Raw genomic sequence first — 22128 nt, forward strand, 5'->3', positions numbered from 1 at the left:
AATCCGATTAGTTAATTAGTGAGAAACGATGTCATTGCTGACTCATATGCCCCTTGGGCTAGTTTAAGTTCGTGTAATATCATTACGTCCAAGGTTTATTTTCAATAGTAATTTCTTGAACGGAATACTTCTAGTTGGCTCAGGGCTAAATCGATATACCGGTCGTTGTTTTATGGTCCTGGAAGGCAATCTAGAGGCTAGGACACCTGATGGTCAGCGAGACACGTCTCGCAGTAGCGTTTCTTATCTTATTTGTGATGTGATAGTTACTTGCCATTGTATCATATTCAATTAATGTTGGATATTATGTGGAAGAGCAATATAACATTTTACGTAGATATATGTATTCGCTTACAAATGCATAGAATGAGCTTTATATAAATCAACCTGAGAGGATATCGTTCTGAGTTTTATATGACAGTATATTTTAATTCTCTTTGAAAGGAACCATATATTCAACAAAAACATAATTGATACTGAGTAGTTTTTTTTAAATATATATACTTACATTTTCGTTATCGCAATCGAATCGGTATCGTAACATTTAGAAGGTTTGGATGATGGATTGTTAATAAATCACTGCGTTAAGCCTTCTTGTACCCCAGTAAGTACTTTGAAAAATAGAAAAATCTTTTTACTCCGTTTTGCCTTTATTGTTATTAAATAACTCCCTAGTAGTTGGTATTGCAAGGATAAATTCTTCTGCTTTATTAGTATAGATGACCCTACTGATTCAGTATGATCCGTCTGACCGGTAGCGTGCCGTCACATAGTACGTCGCTAAAGTAGGCGAAGGATAGGCCTCTTAAAATCGATACAACTACACCTACACCTAAATCCATGTAACATCTGCTATTCATACAAATAATTAAATTAAATCCATGTGGATGTGGATACGGTACTTATACCATTTTTTTTTGTCTGTGTCTGTTTGTTCCGGCTATTCCAGAGATTAGCGTTAAAATCGGAACGGCTGGATCGATTTTAACGGGTCTTTCACTAGCAGAAGTAACTGATGTAAGAAAGAGTAAGTTGAGCTTTTTATATTGATTTTACCATATGAGCATTAGGATTGAAGGGAAAAAAGTCATTTATGCGTGAGAAACCGCGGGACGCATTTAGTCTATACATGTATTATGAAGGTAGTGTTTGTGTGTATAATTATTTTATCAATAGAAATCCACGTTATCTGTGAGTTGCTAAGGCTATATACCTACCATCTTATTTCTATCCCGGGCGGAGCCGGATCGAGTGACTAGTATATGTACATAATACACGTAGGTATAATCTATTCGCTATCTACACTACTAGGACTACCTCTAGCAACCTATATCACAATGTTTCATTAATACAAGTAATAAAAGTAATGGAATTTTATCAGAACTGCAATTCCTATTTAATTTTGTACATCGTCATAACAGTGGATTTTAAACGGCAATTACGTCCAGATTACAGATTAATTAAATACTTGTAATTAAAACCAAAGCAGAGCAGACCTTTTGACCTATAGATATAATATTACCATGACATACACTGCCAAATATAAATACGCTTTCACTCATATTATTAAATTAAAATGTAACACGATTTAGTTTTTATATAATATGTAAATAGTTTCTGCAACAACTATTGGGAAATTCAATTTCCATTTATTTTTGGACACAATTTTCGATAACGTGATGGTTATTTTAGGTGTCGTGACCCGGGTCAAACATGATTCAATTTATGTTCAAGAATATATCTATTGCATAAATCTATTACATTTTATCACTCAAATTTCATAAGTAACAGCATTCAAATTATTATGTGGTTCTGCATATAAGTACTCTATTATTTTGACGAAGCTCAAATGAAGCACACAAAATAGTGAAGAAATGTGGGACAGAAGGTTAACTGCCTTTATCTAGTTCTCAGTGGCGACAGCTGTAGCCACAAATGTTTGAAAATGAAAGGTCGTCCCCAATCAGTTTATTAACCTCATGATTGTTATCCACAGCGAAGCCCCCACGTATAAAATATGATTTATAAAACACCCGCATTTCTAGTGTATGCTGGATTAATTTTCGATAAGACCGGTCACAGGTCATTGAATTGTTATAATTTGTGAAAATGTAAATTATAGTAGCTGCACGGAACAATACAGGCCTAAGGGTATTATATTTTTTCACTCTTTTAGTTTATAGTCCTAGAATACTAGTAACTTTAATCAAACTTTAATTAAAGTACGAGGGAAACTTTAATTTCGACAACATAGGGTACATCATAATTACGTTGAGTTAATTCTCAGCGACGTGCGAGCACGCACAGCGGGGTTTGTTCTGTATTAATTAATTTGTTTGCTTTTAACATTAACTCTAAATGAAATAGTAGTAGAAGTGGGCTGTGACTCATATGAAAAGTTTATGTTCGTATGGAGGCGGTGCAGGTGACTTTTAGAAGCAGTTTCGACATTTCCTTAAATGTCGACATTGGTCGGACATAACGTATGCTATTAAAGCCATCTATACGATATTAGTTTATGTTTTTTTCAATAAGTCTTAAATCATTAACAAAATATGAATAGAACACTGCTCCTTCGTTTTGCCAAGAATATTACAATTATAACGGTTTTCCCGCTATACTGAATTTTAGGTCTTAGGACGTACTTCGGGATGTGAGTCATGTGTAGTGCTTATAACAAATTTTTTGGCCATTTCATTTATAGAAATGGAAAGATGCATAGGAATATTGTAAGAACTATTCCGCTTCTATGTTACATCATTAGAAAACTCGTGATTCTCGCTTTACATGTTTTTCAAGACGTATAAATACGTGACGTAATTAAATTTTTTCTGTATGTTTGATAGTGGACATGGTAATAAATTCAAGCGAGAATGTTATAACCCAGTGAATAGGTTCTTTGTCCGATGGAGACTAATAAAAACAAGAATCTCTTCACCTACTTACTCGTAAAAAAGTAGTACACTGATGAAAAAGATGTGAAGAGCATTTATCCCATATAAAGGGATACCATTATGTACCAAAAAATGTTTCCTAGCGTATTAGCAATTAGGATTATATATATCAAGTGGTTTTGAAAAATAAATACATTCACAGTAGGTAATATGGTAGGAAATACATTCAATATTGAAATAATTATTTAAACGTGAATCGATATATCAGAAGTTAATATATTTACATTTTTATGTATTCTTCGTTGGTAATTTATCATTGAAACTGATGTGAATGCGTAAGAACAGCAATTAGAACAAGGTCGTTTACAAACCTATGATAGGAAGTGGTCTAAATCACAGCCAGTTAAAAAGTTGTTACGTTACTATTCATTTTAACGCCTTGTTGATATTCTTTTAATGATATTATCCGCTGTATTTACAGCTTCGGAAGAATAGACTGTAGGTTTTTCGGAGGATTACACATATTTAATACTAGCTGGTGCCCACAGCTTCGCCCACTTAATAAATTTGCGCGGTACATACTTTCATCTGCTATTTTATCCCCTTGGTTGAATAATTTATCAAATTCCTTTCTAAGTGGCAACGCCACGTCATAACATCTCTGCATGCCAAAATTCAGCTCGATCCGTCCAGTGATTTGGGCTGTGCGTGGATAGATCACTATGTCAGTCAGTCACCTTTGAGTTATGTATATATATATTTAGATTTATTTATAAGAAGCTTGGAATGAGACGACCCACAAAGCGAGCAGTGTTGGTGGCAACAAAGTATATTGTAGAGGGTTTGGTTGTCGCATTGCCGATGCTTAATAACATTGGGAAGCCCAGTAGTTTCTTTTGTATTTTGTATAATGCTTGTCTGACAAGGCTGTGTGCTAGCCCAACCCTGTTTTAGCACTCGTATGCTTTAGTAATCAAAAAGTTTACTATTTTACTGTTAGACCCTTCTTTAAAGTCTCCACTGGCTGTTTTCTTCGCTTTCACTGAGCCGTAGACAAAATACGGATAAATTTTAAGAGCGAGATTTATATACCTTTCTAGAATAAGTTCCATAACTACTGTATTTGAGTTATATTTTACGTTCCTACTAATATCGGTAACTACACCCCGAGGTATATATAAATAAATGTAATTAAGTATTACAACATCAAAGCGTTTTTTATTTCTTAGAATGGATATTGTTTCTATGTCAAGAATTGCGGTATTGTTTTTGCGTGACTGATTAGCAAACATTTATCCATTCACGATCCTTTGTGTGGACAATAAAAATATTTTAGTTCTATTAAGAAAAAATATAAAAAATTTTATCTTATTCAATTGAAAATTTTTGTATGTTTAAATGAGTTCTAGGTAAGAATTGTTGATAATTTTATGAAATTACAGTAACGAAGCGCTAAAATTTGAATGTGTTGAAATAAATTGCCCGTTGCAAGTAGTACCTACTGGGATAAAAAACCGTATACGTATAATACATATTATAAATGATCTGTATGACAATTCTATACTTAATTTGTTTTATTTTCTAGTGTTGATGTAGTTAGAATTGATTTAATTGAATTTTATTGAGTCGCTAGGTATCATTTAAATACACTGTGTACTATAATGCATAGTTTGATTTATGTGTTAAGTCTAAATCGTGCCCTATGCATAGTAGGTATAACTTATTCATAGTTACTAGGTAGCTGTTGATCAGATCTTAGGTAATATCATGCACTTGTGTCGTGACTTCTGTTTCCTTGCATCTAATTTGATTGAATTCTGCAAAAAATTGAATACCTACTGCATATGACGTGATCTCATTCAACATTACAAGTTCAGACCAACTCTTTTAGAGTGATCGTCGAAAAATTTATGTTCTGGAGTTGTTATAATATTAACTAACAAATGTTAACGTATTATGCTTGCGTTTACATCGGAAAAATATATTTTATATTGACAGAAATTATTTCCGGATTCTCGTCTACCTACAAAAATGAACCTTAATGAGAGTTTGTTCAGTAGCTATAATATTATTTAATACCGTAAACGATTAAGATTAAATACGACCTCAATTTTCCAAATGGATTTGAATTATCTTAATAGCCACGCAATATAAATTGAGCACTGCATCAAATTTGATTTCTCCCAAATTTTTCTTCAACTCGTCCATCTCGTCATTCAAACTCACAGATGGTACCGTGATGGTACTCACAGATGGCGAAACGGGATGTGTAATTAGGCAATTTTATTGTGAAGTATTATATTTATTACAAGTGTCTCCCACGTATAGGGAAGATTTCGATTTACCACCTGCGTTGTTGTCGAAAAAACATGACATAGGGACCTTAAAGAAATAAACTCATATGATGTTCATCAAAAAGCACTCGCAGCATGTATAGCGTTCACTAAAATGTTATGTCCTTTCGCTTGAAGCATTATGGACTTTTAGTAATAGGTGAGTTCCGGTGGACCATTATGTCATGTCGTCATTCACATGTCTCTGGATGTCTTTCAGAATGCCTTCGAGGTGAAGATAGAAACAACACTTTTAACGAAAACATAGTTCGGAATTGGTAGCGATGGTGTTTCGTATATAAGTATGAAAAACGTCATCAGAGTACTTGAATATGTATATGGATTCAACGTGACATATGTTTTACCTTGTGACAATATCTAAAGGTAAAACCTACAGTATTAAAGCCATACGCAAGACAGCAGTCTACCGCTTTTATTGGATTAGCGTAATGACATTGGACGTCGTGTGATGCATGTTGTGAGTGGTTTGGAAAGTTCTATTAAATAATCATACATTTTGTGGGGACAGATGGTGGAATATGTCGCGAGTATCTTGGGGATTTCGTGAAGACTAAAGGGAAGTAAGAATACGCATACATCAGTGGTTATATGCTAGTAACTCATGTATATGTCTATGTATATAACAAAAGAACCATTAAAGGGTTGATATTTATTGAAATTATATTTAGACGTGAGTAAATTAACGAGCACTCCACTTGCAACAAAATTACAAGAGTGTATGCGATGTTTTACGCAAACTACACCAATCTTGGTTAAATTATATTCTCTCGTAAATTTTGACGGAGATAATGGATAATAATACTATACCATAATTTTTCTCCATTCAAAGAGAAAACTCATTAAACCGTTTAATTTACGTAATTTTATAAGATGACATAATTGGGCAAATACGTATTTTAATTCATTGGGTCACTATTCTATTTGTATAAATTGGTAAATTTATATAACTGTTCGATGTTTGAGCCAACGTTCACGTGCTGCTTGCTTAATATTGATGAATATAAATATATTGTAACAACAAGTGGTTACATAACAAATACGTCACGGTCCAGAAGCCTTCTAGAATTCTCTTTGCCAATCTTCTTTGCATTGGTGTAGCGAAGTACTTACACTTTAATTTATTCGAATATTGTGAGACTATACGTTTTATTTGCAAGATATTTACATGATTTGATGGTTACTCTGTAATTGAGAAGTGTAATAGATAAGGAAACAATTCAAATGTTGACTTATATTACAATCGCTTTTTAGCCGACGTTCAAAAAAACCGAAGGAGGTTTCAACTCGTAGCGTTATTTAAGGGCCCGCACCTCCATAAGAAAAAGGACAGAACCCTTCTAGGGTCATTTCGTTATCCGTCCGTCTCTAACCTAACCACTTGTGGTGCATGTTTGCATAACACTATATTAAAACCTATATTTTTATACTATGGTTACTTTCCATTGACCCAGAATCATGAAATTTGGCAATAAGCTAGATCTTGTAGCAGATCTTGTATTCAGGAAAAATACGAAAAACTAAAAAATAATAAATATAATAGATATGTAACATTATAGATACATATGGCGCCCGGGGATGGGTTGTGGGTTATGTCGGATTCCTGCCTACTAAAAGCCCACTGTATTCCTCGAGCCGCTCTGGCGAAGGGGCCCCAGGTTGGAATTCATCTTAATACTTGCTGGAATTCGTCCGCGACAAATATGTAACACCAGCTTCCACCCGAGCCTTTGCGGGCCTAAACTACGAAATATTTTTTTTTTTCAGAAATGGTTTAATATACCAACTGAAATTTATAGAAGATACTCGAATCTAAAGTCGCTTTTAGCTGTTAAAAAAATCAAAATATGGGTCATCGCAATAAAATGATATATAGCCGCTCATACAGAACCCTCGGTATGCGAATTTAACTCGCACTTGGCCGGTTTTTTTAATAATTTTTACAATTCACTTTAACTGATTTTAAAATTTCTTTTACCATTGGTGACTATGACAAATAAAATCATGATATAAGTATTTTTATCAAAAACTGACATGGCTATTATTAATAATTAATCGATTTTCTTGATATTGCTATATCGGTATCTAAAAATTGAATAACCGGTTTTTCAATTCATTAAGCAAGGCCAATGAAATTTTGCATTAAGTACCTACTTTTTAAGTACCTATTAGTTGATAAAAACAATATCGTAATCTTACTGAAATAAGTGAGCCACGTGCTTTGGATATGGCGCCGTAAGATTAATAAATCCAACGTTATAGCGTTATTGCAATCTGTCGTATAATTATTGTGATCCTTTATAGAGTAAAGGATTTAACGCGTGCGAAGCGACGGGAAAATGTATATTGTGCATTTTATATAGGTAAATTTCGCTTCTGATACCTAGTTCTTAAAATAATAACGGTACTCACTTGAGTATTATTTACATTTTAAAGCAATTTTGAGTATTATGCGAGTGAATGCGAGTTGATATGTAATTTAAACTTCCTGTTGTTTTGTTGTGTTCCGTTAATGTTTTTGTTGGTGTGATATTAATTATATATTAGTCACCTTATACGTAACACGTAGCAGTATTGTTTTAATATCCGTAATTTGAATAAAAAGAGTTCGGTTACTCGTTTTTTACTTCGTGATTCTCATTGATAGAAACTTAACCTTTCCTGCCTTTATCCCTGACTAAACAAACATAAAGCATGATTAGATGATTAGAAAATAAACACTTTTTAAGTATTTATTCATTGTATTTTATTTTTCCGTGACCACACACGCTGTAAAGTGTTTGTAATAACGTCGAAAGTGTTTCAAAATATAAAAGTGATATTTTTATATTACATAAATAAACTTTATGACATTTTACTGTCACCATCCAAACGTTTTTAATCAGGTTAATAACCTGCTAAAACCAGTTAAGCTGTATACCGACTTGTTTAGTTTACAAATTGTTATATTTCAAAGTTCGTCTAAAATGTAAACACATTATTTTAGTCAACAAAATTTGAATATGTACCGTAAATAGTTGGTATCTAATATTCTATTAAATACAACCCATCTGTTGGCTCTTGGGTGTGAAGTTTGTTTAGTTATTTGTTTTATCATCCTACTAATATTATAAACGCGAAAGTTTGAAAGTATGGATTGATGTTTGTTAATCTTTCATGCAAAATCTACTGAACCGATTGCAATGAAATTTGTTACATAGACAGCTGGACAACTGGAATAACACATAGGCAACTTTTTATCCCGATCTTCCTACGGGATATAGACTTACGTGGGTGAAACCGCGGGGCGAAGTCTAGTTAATTTAAATATAAAAATATATTAAACTAAAGTAAAGTCTGTCGTGTTTATACTAAGTCATATAAAAAAATAAAAGATTTTCAATAATAAAATTCACGTTTCATTATGTACGTAGGCGTCCATTTAAATGTATAATTATACGTGTAATTATTATTGTCGAGTGGAGGAAAATAATTTAAAAGCAAAGCACGAGTGTATAGGTACGTGAAGCCTATCGCGGAAGAGGTTTAAAGGCTTTTTACTCGACGTTCATAACAACTTCCTGTATGGACTGTTACGGACCCTTCTGACACGGCTGGGAAAGGCGAATTCCGAAGACTTTCCAGTGGGAATTCTGTTTTTTTCATTCACTATTGATCACTTTAATTGTGCCTAGATATATTGCTATGATACTTGGGTGTTGTTTACACCCCGAAATGCTCACGTGAAAGCCAGTCTGTTCCGCTTTCGTGGTTTAACTGCACGGTGTTGTTCATATTAGGCAGGGTCACTTCGAATTTTGAGCGTAGGTTGTATGCACTGTTATCCTTAATACTAACACTAGCATTTCGTGTTCGTGTTGAAAGTATGATGATATTGTGAGTTTATGCTCGATTGCGTATTCAAAACTTGTAATATAATATTTGGTAATGTTTTACATTAGAGTTTTTGAAACAATAGAAATTACGTATGTCATACCACGTTTGTGCGTAGCGTAGCTGTGGAAACATCGAACATTTTCATTTTAACATGAAACATTTTAATCATTATTTATTTGCAAGGGACGAACTGAACATTCGAATATTGTATTCATTTAGTGATTATTCATCGGGTGTGTTTTATATTTTATGTTCTGAATATTAGCTAAATGTTCACGATTCTAATTCGACTCAAACTTAGTTCATCAAACTTGGTCTTGACTGAGTGGAGACAATGGCGTTATGCTGAAGATATAGAAACTCTTGGATATTTATAATCGATATTGTAGTATCTGCTACCCCAGTAATTGTGTACGTGTTTTTTTTCTCATGATATGAAGTCAATTTATAATTAGTAATTGAATTTCTTACAGAATTTAAAGCTGGAATATTGCCTTTGTATTTGGTCTCAAAAACTTATTTATTTGAAACTTCGCTTGACATCACTGAATATGCCCATGGAATAAAGATTAGTGTATATGTTTTTTGAAATACCATTAAAACATTATTCGCATTTGATTCACGAGTAAAAGTTATCAAACGTATGAAGTGTACTGGTTAAGAGAAATTGTTAGATACAAGAAACTACCATATGATCACCGTACATGGTATAAGTGGCAGGGTCTCTGTACTCTGTAAGCACTAAGTATCTACTCGATTGACTTTCGCTACTTACGGTTTGTAAGACATGATCCTAGACACACGAGACGTGACGTCGTAATGTTAATACTTTCTGAATGTTCTTCTTAGTTTAGAAAGCCAAAAAATATGTTTAAGTGTATAATTATTGAGTGACTTCACTATTTTAAAATGTATTCGAAAGTTTTCAAGTTTTTAATGCGGAAACAATAACGTCCGAACTTTACTGTTTGGTTCGTCGCGTATCTTACTATTTACTGTGCATTTTCTAAGACCTAAAAGCATGCACTACTTTCACCTTAAAATACATTTCTAATGTATGAGAAACTCGGTCTATGTTTTTCATCGACACGTGGAAAGCTATATCAACAATGTTCAATTCAATCAAACATCTATTGTTTTAATTATTGACGTCGTTTATACGCTGAATTGGGTATGTGTATATGTGTGACTAGCAGTGGGTTCACATTGTTCAATATTTATTTAAATGTTCTACGAAATATGAACCGGTACGAAAAAGTATCGTAGAAACCAAAGCGCTGATCTCTCATGAGATCTTATTAAGGTTTTTTGACATAAATCACGAAAACGTTTTCGTAAATTGGACACTCAAACTTGTTAGATATTTTATCAAGCACATCCCTCTGTGACTCTGAATTTTTGCTGCGGCACTAATTTTAAATTATCCATAAAAAGCCTTCTGGCGCTGGCAGTTTGTACTTTATAGCTCTAATGAGGCAATTTTTTGCCTTTAACTTGATGTATTGCACTTATGGGCTGAGATTTACATTAACATTATGAGCACGCACTTGACGTGTGGTTATTTGAGACCGGTTTATTCAACATAATCAGCTGCTTTAAAGGTTTATTTTTTTGTTTTTCATGTATATACAAACATTGCTCAACAAAATACACGTAGAATTTTGCTACACTATGCATTTATAAATTACAACAATGTACGATTTATATACATTATTGCTTTGTTACGAACGATACCTATGTTCTTTATTGAACGTATGTCTAATTTAATGTACGTACACGTATGGTCTCATGTTTCTACCATTGTAGCAGATCAATTAACCACTATTAACCCGCATTCAAAGATGTTGTGCTGAACGTGTGTAAACAAACAAATTGAAATCAGTATACCCTCGCCCATTGGGGTCAAGTGCTGATTCTGTGAATAACATGTGATGAGCTGAATTGTTCTATGTGTATACTGAAAAAATTTTACCATATATATTTCACACCTCAGATATTCCATACATATCATAGTTAGCTGTGATCAAAGGTTTATTTCGTATTTTGAAACAATAAATCATTCAATTCCTATCCATCGTACGGAAGAGAAATCTGAATCCTCATTTTATTTTGATAACTACTAATTTAACGGTTTCAGTTATTTTGCCTTTTAACGAATAACTGATAACCATAGCGGAATCTATTAAGCGTGTCTGTAGTTTTTTGTCTTATTATTTAATCACGTTAATATTGGACCGTCAAAACATTGAACTAGCAGTGCCCGCGGCTTCGTTGACGCGTGCTTATATATTAAATTTCAATTCAAATTCTTCAAAAATAAATTATAGCTCATATGTTGCCGAGAACTTATAGCTATATTACAAAAAGTGTTTTTATTTCATCAAGAAATTAAGTCATTGAATCACGAAAAAAAAACTGTTTCATCGAAATCTGTCCAGTAGTTTTCTTGTCTTCTACATTATTTTTATAATACACTATTCGAATGGAAATATTTCGTTGCGTCCTCGCTTTTCCAGACGACCAGTCCACTGAAACTAGTCGCCTGTTTGTGTGTATAATTGGAGTTTTGTAAAAAAATTACAGTCGGACACGCGAGGTTTATTGTTCGGGTCGAACCGTCGCCGATTCTAGGTATCAGTGCCTGGTGTATGTGTACCGAAGTATTATAGTTTAATATCCACACGGGTCAAATTTCGGAGTGTGCAGTTGTACACTGCATGTTGATATTGTAAACGTTATGTATATGTTACTCGTATTATGAACGTGAAAGTTTGTGAGGATGGATATATGAATGTAGCTATGTATATTTGTTGTGCTCTTTCACGCGAAAGCACTGAACGGATTTCGATGGTACTGGGCAGTGATGTAGCTTATATTTTAGAATAACACATAAGCTGTATAAATACTTTCTGTTACCCGCTGGTTCGTCGTTTCTATTATTTTATTATAATTTACTATATGCGTAAAATTCTCATGCCGCAATGTAAGTTATCATACTATTTCGAAACGGCTGGGCCGATCTCATGAAATTTTCTATGCATTGCGACGGACAACATTTTTTTTTGTCATACCCCTAAAAGATTAACGTAAGGCAGAACAGCGTTTTCTGGGTTGGATAGTAACTAACTGCGCCCCGCGGTTTCACCCGCGTAAGTCCCGCGCGTATCCCGTAGGAATATCGGGATATAAATGCCTATATGTTATTCCAGTTGTCGAGCTGTCTACATTTCATTGCAATCGGTTTAGTAGTGTTTGCGTGAAAGAGTAACAAACACACACGCATCCTTATAAACTTTCGCATTTATAATATTAGTAGGGTAGGATAGGATAGGATAGGATTAGTAGGAAGTAGGATAGGATAGTAGGATTTATAATAACAACTGGGTGGATACGTTGTTTCAATTCCGGATATTGAAATAATAAACACAATGGATTTTTATTTTACTGTTTTATGGAACAACATTTAATTCGTTTGCTTTAAGCTCTCACTATTCATCGAAATAAATGTTGCTATTAGTCAGAGATTTTAAATAATTTGCTGTTATCACGAAAAACACGATCGGAGTCGTAATTAAGACGGTGATTATTTGCGCAGTGCAGGTTATATTTAGTCATTCGGTTTGTTTTAATGAGTTTACCATTACTTTGCTAAAACAGGATGTCATGCGAAACGATTCTTGCGAAACTTATAAATATAGTTGCGAAAATATCCGGTTTTAAATGAAATTAATACAATATATTAAATTTGTTAAATATTGATAAAAACACTGCATTATTTATGCAGTACATAACTTTCTCTACGTATTATACTTGTAATTGAGTTAAACAAATCGTATTATACTCACCTCCTATTGAAATCGCGCCGTTGATTATCGTTAGTTCGTCATCAGCACATCTGTTTGAGGGGAACATGTGCTCCAGTCTCGATAAAACTCTAAAAATAAATGAACCAAATGTATGACCACTTCGGCTTCTGAGGAATGTTCACTCGTCAATCGTCCCTAAATACTTCCCCTGAATATAATTTATGCTTACAATCTATCGCGGCTCTAAACATATACAGATTGATCTTTTGATTGCGCACACGAGTGGTGTTAAAATTATTTGAGGTCGTTGGCCGCTTTCTCCGACGTGTTTGTATGCTTTCTTTAATCTTATGACATGACGACGTCTCCGTTGGTAGCCGTAAACAATGTCTGGCATCGGACACAATATGAGAGGCGTGATGGATATATAAGCACGATTAACAGTACATTGTAATTTATATATTCTCCATGTAAAAAAAATGAACCACTAACCAAGTGTGGATCGATTTGCAAAATCAGTCAACGAATACTAATTAGTAATTACACCTCGTGTTGCCCTTATATGTGTATGTGTTTGGTATGAAATCCTAACCCGTAGTATGCATACTAACGGCGTCAGCTGAGATAAAATACACAGCTCTACGTGATATGGTTAACAAATTAACATGCGCTCAAATTGAGCAAGCCTGGCCAAGGCTGTTTCGTCTATTTGCACAAATGGCTCATTTTAAAAGGCGTACGTCAGTTTCTTCAGCTGTGGAAATATATATGCTCAGTGCCGTGAAGTGTGTTGGGGAAATCTTTGTTTACCCACTGCTTGAGTTTGGCTACAGAAATTGTTTAGACGCCGTCATGTGTATGTAGTGTAATCGAGGTGATCCTTATTCTTCGGTATGCGGCACGGCGTGCGGCGTGCCTGTTTTGTTGCGTAAAACAGTTTGCTGTGCGCTCGCGTCCGAGGCGGACGCGTCTGTGATATTGTGTTCGTCGCTTTTATTTACACGGTTACGCTACAAACATATGGCGCGCGCTAGTGTCAAAAGTGCGTCCTTATTCAACGTATAATATTGTGCGTGATTTGAATGTGCTAAATGATAAGTAACAGTGCCGTTTCACGAATGATAATATTATAATTACAAATGGTTAAAAAGATTATTGTGGTCGGTATACGTCATTACGAGGACCCTTTCTATAAGTCGTTTGACGACAAATATAGGTACAATACTATAAGGTCTCTATATACTTTTAGATAAAATAAATGAAGTTTACTCACATACATGTTTTTTGTTTGTAGACATGTGACGGGCGCGAACGGGCCGCCAGCGGGATGTGGCCACCAGAGGAACCGATCTCTGGATTCCGTTCTCCAACGGATACCAGAGGACATGACACCGACGTCGCCGGAGGGCGCGCCGCTTCGCATACCGGGCGATGTGCCCGCCCCACGGCTCGCCCTCCCGCCAGAAGTTCCCGCCGGCTCCGACGACTCTGGGATACATACGCCACCAGACAGTCACGATGAGGAAAGACCTACACCCGCCGCAGCAAGGTCGCGAGAAAGCCTCGATTCTGGCAATCCAGAAGACACAGATAAACCCCCGGATCCACCCGATATAGCTATTACACAGTGCGTCCCGTACACGACGACTAAAACAATTACTGCAACTGACACTGCAAACCACAAAGACTTTCTCCTGAGATTGTTCGAGAGTAAACTCTTCGATATGAGCATGGCGATCTCATACCTCTTTAATTCAAAGGAGCCAGGTGTACAAACGTACCTAGCCAACAAACTGTTCTCATTCCCACATGAAGACGTCGATTTTTACCTTCCGCAATTAGCGACAATGTACATAGAGATGGGTGACGTTGCTGAAGTTTTACGGCCATATTTAGTGCATAGGTGTAAACAAAGTGCTGACTTTTCGTTGCGACTCGCGTGGCTGCTGACGGCCTTCGGTGGGGACGCCAAAAGGTCTAGAGCGACGAAGTTAAGAGATTCCATTCTTGCTGAAGAGATAAGGCCCGCGGCGAGAAGGGGGCACCATAGAGCTCATTCTGATGCATCTGCGTTAAGGCTTGCCACTCCATCTGGAAGGCATTTAGGGGACTTGGCTTCTGGAAGAGCTTTCGATAGCGGCTGTCTGTGTGGTGAACAGTGTTCGTGCGGTGCGCCAAGGCTAGCTCCCCAAACACAGGTGAGCATTCACATTCTACATTCTACATTTTTTTACTTATAAACCTTGTTACGTAAGCAAATTTGATAAAATTCATTATGCTTACACATATTTCATTTAAGTTGTAAATGGTTCATTGTAATGTGAAAAGCTGTTCGAAAACGGAGAATTATCGTGTAAGTGTAATATCTTTATCTATTATAATAAGATTATATCACGTATGTTTTGTCCTGATAATGATAATGTTGGAAACTGATAATTAGCGGATATTGTAGGAAAGGGTAAATGTTGTTGTTAAATACAATCTTTTTAACTACGTATAGACTCAAAGACTTCTTTACTATTGAATTATTGTTTTTTTTTCTAGTTTTTTAATTCTTATTCAATCCAAACATGTGTCAGTTATCTCTTGTTTTCCAATAAGCTTAATAATGAAATATCAGTCTCTGTTTGTTTAAATAAGTAATTATTATATCGATATCCAAACTCGCCCTTCTATACATGTAAACTTACATTTTGGCAATAATTTATTTGTTTTTGTCCTGTTTTATTAAGAATCATTGAAGCAATCTTGAATATCACCAAAAATGCATGAAACAAAATCGTTTCTATAAATTGGTTTTTATAAGCACAACGCCATGAATTGTGGGCCAAAGTTACACAGTCTGACTGTATTATAAATGAAAATTGTATTATTTGCATGCAGATCATTGGATATTTTAGTTTAAACAAAATAAAATGTTTATTCAAGAAAATATTAAGTGATGAAACAAATCATGTATCTAGTACATATACTATGTGACCTAAATTACATATAATTTAGGTCACATTTTACGATAATGTAACGAAAAACGTTGTTGTTGGCATTGAATTATGGTTAAAAAAAGTCATTGATATATTAATTGCATCATTCGTTATCAGCCTAAAAACTATAACCTAAGTTGATGTTACTTTGTGTAAGACGAATAAATCAAAGTATTATATTATTACTAGCTGACCCGGCAAACGCTGTTTTGCCTTACTCTTATCATTTAGAGGTATAAAAAATAGATGTTGGCCGATTCTCATACATACTCAACATGCACACAAAATTTCATAAGAATCGGTCAAGCCGTTTCGGAGGAGTTTGGCAACGAAAACTGTGACACGAGAATTTTATATATTAGATAATTTACTTCCATTACTTTCATAATGGGTTTTAATCTGAAAATTTGAATTTTCTTTTGTTCAGGGAGGACCAATAGAATAAACTATATTCGCAGGCTTATTGCGGGTTTACTTTACAATGAGGAAAATATATTGATAATTATCATATCATAGAATGTCAGTATGCACGATCGAGGTTCTATCTTGGCGATGTATAGGGATATATGTACGAAAACGTCAGTGTTCTAGCTAATATGATAAATGTAAACTTAAAGCAATTTATCAAAGGTCATATTGAAGCAGAAATATTTTTTCTTGAAATTAGAACTTTGATCGGGCGATTGTTATCGGTTAAAGGATAAAAATAAATACAATTAAACGAGCGATAATAATGGATAATATTTCTATATACAAAGAATTTTAAGCACATTCCATGCATGTAAAATTATGTTCTAAGAAGTATTTTTATTTAAATAATGCTTTATTTCTGTTTCCTCCATTCACTAGTTTCGGAAATAACCAATACATTTGTAGCTTATTTATTTAAATGTATGTTTTATTTCAACATTCGTTTATTTTATATCTTCTCTCTACTCATTTTGTGTTAAATCTTCTTCGATTTTATTTAAAATCATGATACATACATCTAAGATGTATTTAAATGACATATTAAAGCAAAATAGGTCTATAATCTATATTACGTTATTTATGACATTTTGCACTTCCGCCCTGATGACGAATAGCGGACCTTTTCCGTTTATAGCGCTTACTAACAGACGAATCAACAAAAAAATCATGCAATGTATACTTTAGTCAGCTTATTGCCTTGAAGGCAAGATTTTATATGATTTTTTTCTTAAGTGAATCGCGTTACGCTCTAAAGATAATCGAAAATTTACTCAATAGAGAGGTCATTTTTGGTGTTCCTAATATAAAAATAGCCCGTTTGATGCCTTGCGTAAGAGAATTGTTTTATGTGAACTTAAAGGGTCCCTTATTATTCTCCAAGTATATGTAAAGAGAATTAACTTCTTCAGGTAAAATCGTTTACATGTCCGTAACTTATATATTTTTTATTTAATAAACAGATTACTTCAGTTAGAAGAATGTCTATACATACAGCCCTTTTAATTTAAGAATGGAAAATAAGGAGTAAAATTGAAATTTACAGTTGCGCGGTTTAAATTCAATAAACAATAGAATGATTCTGCTATTGCCAACTACACCATTGCCTCGTCTCGGCCTCTGATAAGGTTCGAAGCACATCCAATGTCACGTTATATTATTATGCGATTTTAAACGTTAATTAATATCTGTCAGAATTCAATATGCAATTCGCTGTGTTTAATGCCTGAGTCGTGTTTAGTTATTGTAATTATAGCAAAGAGAAAAATCAAACTGATCGTATCTGTATGGACCTACGTAACAAAGGTGTTTTCCTTGAGGCTCGCTTATCATATCAGCCAGTTCAAGTCAGTGACGTAATTTATGAGCATCGATTGTTATTGATTGTAGAATGATATTTTGTGTTTAGCAAATTTGAATCGACGACAAACAGTATTCAATAATGGTAGAATATGTAAGATCGTAATGTGTATAATATGTATGTATGATGATAATTGAAATTATGTTCTGTAACGCGTCTATATAGGGATATTATGTTACAAACAGGTTGAAACCCTTAATTTCCAGCCTTGTCACCAAAGAGTGGCTGAGTGGTATTTTTTTTTAATTTTCGAAAACGTCGAATATCTCGGTATCCGAGGGACTTCTACTGAATACAAAATACATATTTCTGAATCGCTGCAGCGTCCTGTATCCGCAAGTACCATATCTATTTATTACGCCACACCTTTGTAATGGCATAATATAATAACTTATAGTTAATTTAAGATAATATAATGTGGCCTTATATAATCAGATCCACACAGTATATATTACGTTAAAATTTATTAATAAATAAGAAAGATGAAAAAATAAGAATTTTTCCTGAGAAAGTGACTCATTATACGTTATGAACTCAAAGAGATGCAGATTTATTAACTTTTCATCGTACCGCGTACCGTATATAAACACGGAACGCAATGACAAACAATTTAAATATAAGTTTCATATAAAATTAGATTCAGCAGCTTTTAAAATGTATCTGCTAAGAGCCCACGCTTTCCATTTTCCCACGAAAGCGATACGACTTTTCGATGATTGAGGTCATTCGACTGAATCGCACCTCAAATCGTAGCGTTCTGCGTTATATCATACGTGCGTTCATTTCACGTTGATGCTGTTTTTATTTTGAACAATATTTGAATGATGTTCTTTGTTTTTTTGGGTTTTTCCCAAGAGTTTCTAAGCGATTTTTGTTTTGCTTAATCAGTGATACGATAAGCTGGTTAATATATTATTAGACGAATTAAACGTATACGCCTCTTGGAAACGTGACTATACTTGCAAAATGATTAGGTAACTCATTATTACCCGTAATTAATACCATTAAGGTGTCCTAAATATTTACTCTTTAAGAATATTGAATATGTTTTTATTATATAAAAATTTCGCCAACTATGCATGTATTTATGAGAAAATTTAATCACTTGATGTTACATAAGCATAGGCAATTATTACCCTTTATAACATTTTAGATCAGTGATTTCAATCATGACCGACTGTATACATTTTAAATATACGTGTGTCCCTAACACAAATTGAATTAGCTTTTTATTGCCTATTACAGTTCCTAACAGCCCTCACGAACATCGGGCGTCGTTTGGCCAGCGTGGCCGACAAGGAGAGACGCAACGGCCGGCTGCGAGCCGAGCTGGTGACCCTCGATTTGAATTTGCCGGCGAGGGTCTGGCTGCCGCTGCATAAGAAGCCCCATTATGTACTAAGGATACCGCCGCATGCGGCCGCGGTCCTTAACAGCAAGGATAAGGTTAGGATTTATTAATTATTTATCGTGCTGATACAGAAAAGAAAAAAAATGTTATTGTTAGAGGTACCTAAGAATAGATTGCCTAGAATAGAACTTAAGACAAAATGTTGTAAGAGATAAAAAGATACCTATAAATTATGATAAATTCTTTATGAATATCGCAAAATAATCGTAAAAGTAAGTATCAAAGTGCAAGGTTTAGCCTTACTAAATTGAACATTCGAAAGTCAAAACCATCAAATTCATATTAACTTGACATTAAGAGTTGAGGAAAATTGGGGATACACTTTTCAATGAATTTTTTTTTTGCCAAAAGCGAATTATAAATATTTATTTTTAGATTTATTTAAAAACATCCAAATATTTGTCATGTATTGTCTAAGAGATCAATGAGGTGATAGTCATTTCATCTTAATGAGTAACGGATGTCCTACGGCTGTGTTCAATAAAATCACAGGTCAAGGTCAAATTTAATGACATTGTATTTCGGTATACGGTCAATTTACCATCGTGCATTATTCGGTTTCCATACTATAATCAATGTACTATGTGTATCTGTGCCTATATGTTATTGAAATCAGTCAGTTCTTCACCATACAACTACTGTATACATAGCAAAAAACTGTCGCACGTGTAAAATCGTCATCTGATATCTGATCATGATAATTTTCCACTAGTCACTTCACAAATACACTCCTAGTATATCGTCTAATTTATTCCAGGCGCCTTATATTATCTACGTGGAAGTGCTCGAAACGGAGGGGCACGAGCCGCTCCCCCCTCGCCTGCTCCCCCCGGCGCCGCCCGCCCCGCACTCGCCCCCCATCCGCCACACCAAGAGCGAGGAGAACCTAGTCCCAGAGTGGCCGAGCCTGTCCATGTATTCGGCTATGGATGACGTGGATAATAGTGACTGCTGGAGTCATGATGATGAGGACGCCTGCTTTCAAATGTGCCCGCCCAGAACGTGTCCGGCGCCAGATTGCGTGTCTCAGGTATGAATTTGTCGTATCTAAGAGTGATGGTTATTTAGGATAAAAAAATCTCATTTAAGTGATTAATTTTCATAGGAAGATTATATGATGAGTGATTTTCACTAGATCATATTATAATTTAGCATGTATTTGTGTTCATCGAGTAATTGCATTTAATTCAATGAATAGAAATACATATTTTTTATATTTCTTACCATAACATTCAATCGTGTCCCCGGACTATCGGTGATTTTGTGTTTTTTTTTTCTCCAGCTGTCAGTGCAATCGATGCAGTCAGTACAGTCGGTACAGTCGGCATCTTCGTGCGGTTCGCGCGAGTCGCTAGCGGTGGGCGCGGGGGAGGTGCGGCGCCGGCTGGTGGACGCCACCGCCGCGCCGCCGGCGAACGCCTTCAAGCACGACCCCCATGACCCCTCGGCGGTTGCGCTTAAGGTATAGCCTTACCCTATACTAAATTGTTGTGTTGCGCACTTTTCACTATACTTTAATTTAATGGTGCTAGGGAGGCGCGTTTCATCTTGCACCACATCTCGGCCCACCATCAGGCAGGATCGTCATGCGATTCCCTGTTATGATTAAAAAAAACTCAAAAATCATTAATGTGTATATCGTCTCCGCAGGAGTCGTGGGAGAGCAAGCTGTCGCGCATGCGCGCCACGTCGCCGTACGGCTGCCTCGCCGGCTGGCGGCTGCTCGGCTGCATCGTGAAGGTGGGCGACGACCTGCGCCAGGAGATGCTGGCGGCGCAGCTGCTGCGCCGCCTGCAGGCCGTGTGGGAGCTGGAGCGCGTGCCGCTCGCGCTGCGCCCCTACGAGATCATATGCCTGGACCGCGAGTCGGGCCTCATACAGCCGGTGAGTGCGTGCGGCGCGACGTGTACGTGCACGTGCACGTTATGATTATATAAGCGCTCGTGGCAGCTTCCCTAAAGCGACTCGACGGAACACAGTGGGCTTTAGTGGGTAGGAATCCGATCCGAGGACGTGGGTATATGCAAGATTTCCCCACAAAAAGGGACTAAGGTGTCTGTTAAAACCTTGTAAAAATCAGAAGGGGGGAGGGGCAGTTTCTTAGCATAGGTGTGATATTGAAGTTGCACTCCCGCCTTATAAAAATAATTTTGAATGGTTATGAATTCATGTAAATTAATGTTTTCTATATTGTCTACAATTGGTGGGGCACTATTTAATACACATTACATAAGTCTTGTGAAGGCTGTCTGTACTCCAACCTTATGAGGTCATATTATGCATAGGCTCGAGTCTTCAGTGACTAGTGTTGAAGTAATCAATTATTTAATGTATAGAAAGTTGTTGGTTGGTGTTGGTCTCTTGTAAGTTAAATTCACTTTCGACTAGCAATGTCCAGTTTTATATAACCAATGAGTCTTTATAAATAGGTATCTTCTCCATATACATATAATAAATATGTTACTTTGAGGGTCATGTGGAGGTTGTTGGTAAGTCGAAATTTGACTTAATTTCTTTGTTTGTACGCCCCGCTTCAAAGGTCACATTTCGAAATATGGTGGGAAAATATATGGGCTGATGATGATGATGATGATGATCCTTATTTTTACTTTCAACAAAACGATCGTCTATAACATAGCGCGCTCAACACAGGTGCTGAACTCGGTGTCGCTGCACCAGATCAAGAAGCAGTCGGGCAAGTCGCTGCGCGCGTGGCTGGAGCTGGAGCACGGGCCGGCCACGAGCGAGGGCTTCCTGCGCGCGCAGCGCAACTTCGTGCACTCCGCCGCCGCCTACGCGCTCACCAGCTACCTGCTGCAGCTGAAGGACAGGTGCGTGAGTACAGCAATGGGAGTGGGGGTGGGGGTGGTTAGTGGGGTTATGGATCCGTTTTCTTTTCTTCATCCTTCTCAGTATATACATTCTTACATTGTTTCGTCGTCCAATTGTCCTTATCCCTTACCCTCTTAAAAGCGGTCAGT

General features: G+C 35.8%; 1 protein-coding gene across 3 annotated transcripts in view; it reads left to right on the forward strand.

The window, feature by feature from the left end:
- LOC119840351 (phosphatidylinositol 4-kinase beta-like) overlaps positions 1-22128 on the forward strand; it is a 40778-nt gene that overhangs the window by 15667 nt on the left and 2983 nt on the right. The window contains exons 1-7 of one of the 3 annotated variants that reach the window (XM_038366931.1): positions 5788-5808; positions 14222-15125; positions 18982-19182; positions 19905-20177; positions 20430-20609; positions 20798-21031; positions 21800-21978. In XM_038366931.1, the coding sequence (XP_038222859.1) occupies positions 14313-15125; positions 18982-19182; positions 19905-20177; positions 20430-20609; positions 20798-21031; positions 21800-21978 (1880 nt within the window). In that variant the 5' untranslated portion in view covers positions 5788-5808; positions 14222-14312. Of the gene's footprint in view, positions 1-5787; positions 5809-13724; positions 14144-14221; positions 15126-18981; positions 19183-19904; positions 20178-20429; positions 20610-20797; positions 21032-21799; positions 21979-22128 lie in introns of those variants that run through there. The other 2 variants (XM_038366930.1, XM_038366929.1) reach the window with 2 other exon arrangements.

Source organism: Zerene cesonia, chromosome 6, assembly GCF_012273895.1.
Source record: "Zerene cesonia ecotype Mississippi chromosome 6, Zerene_cesonia_1.1, whole genome shotgun sequence".
NCBI lineage: Eukaryota > Metazoa > Arthropoda > Insecta > Lepidoptera > Pieridae > Zerene > Zerene cesonia.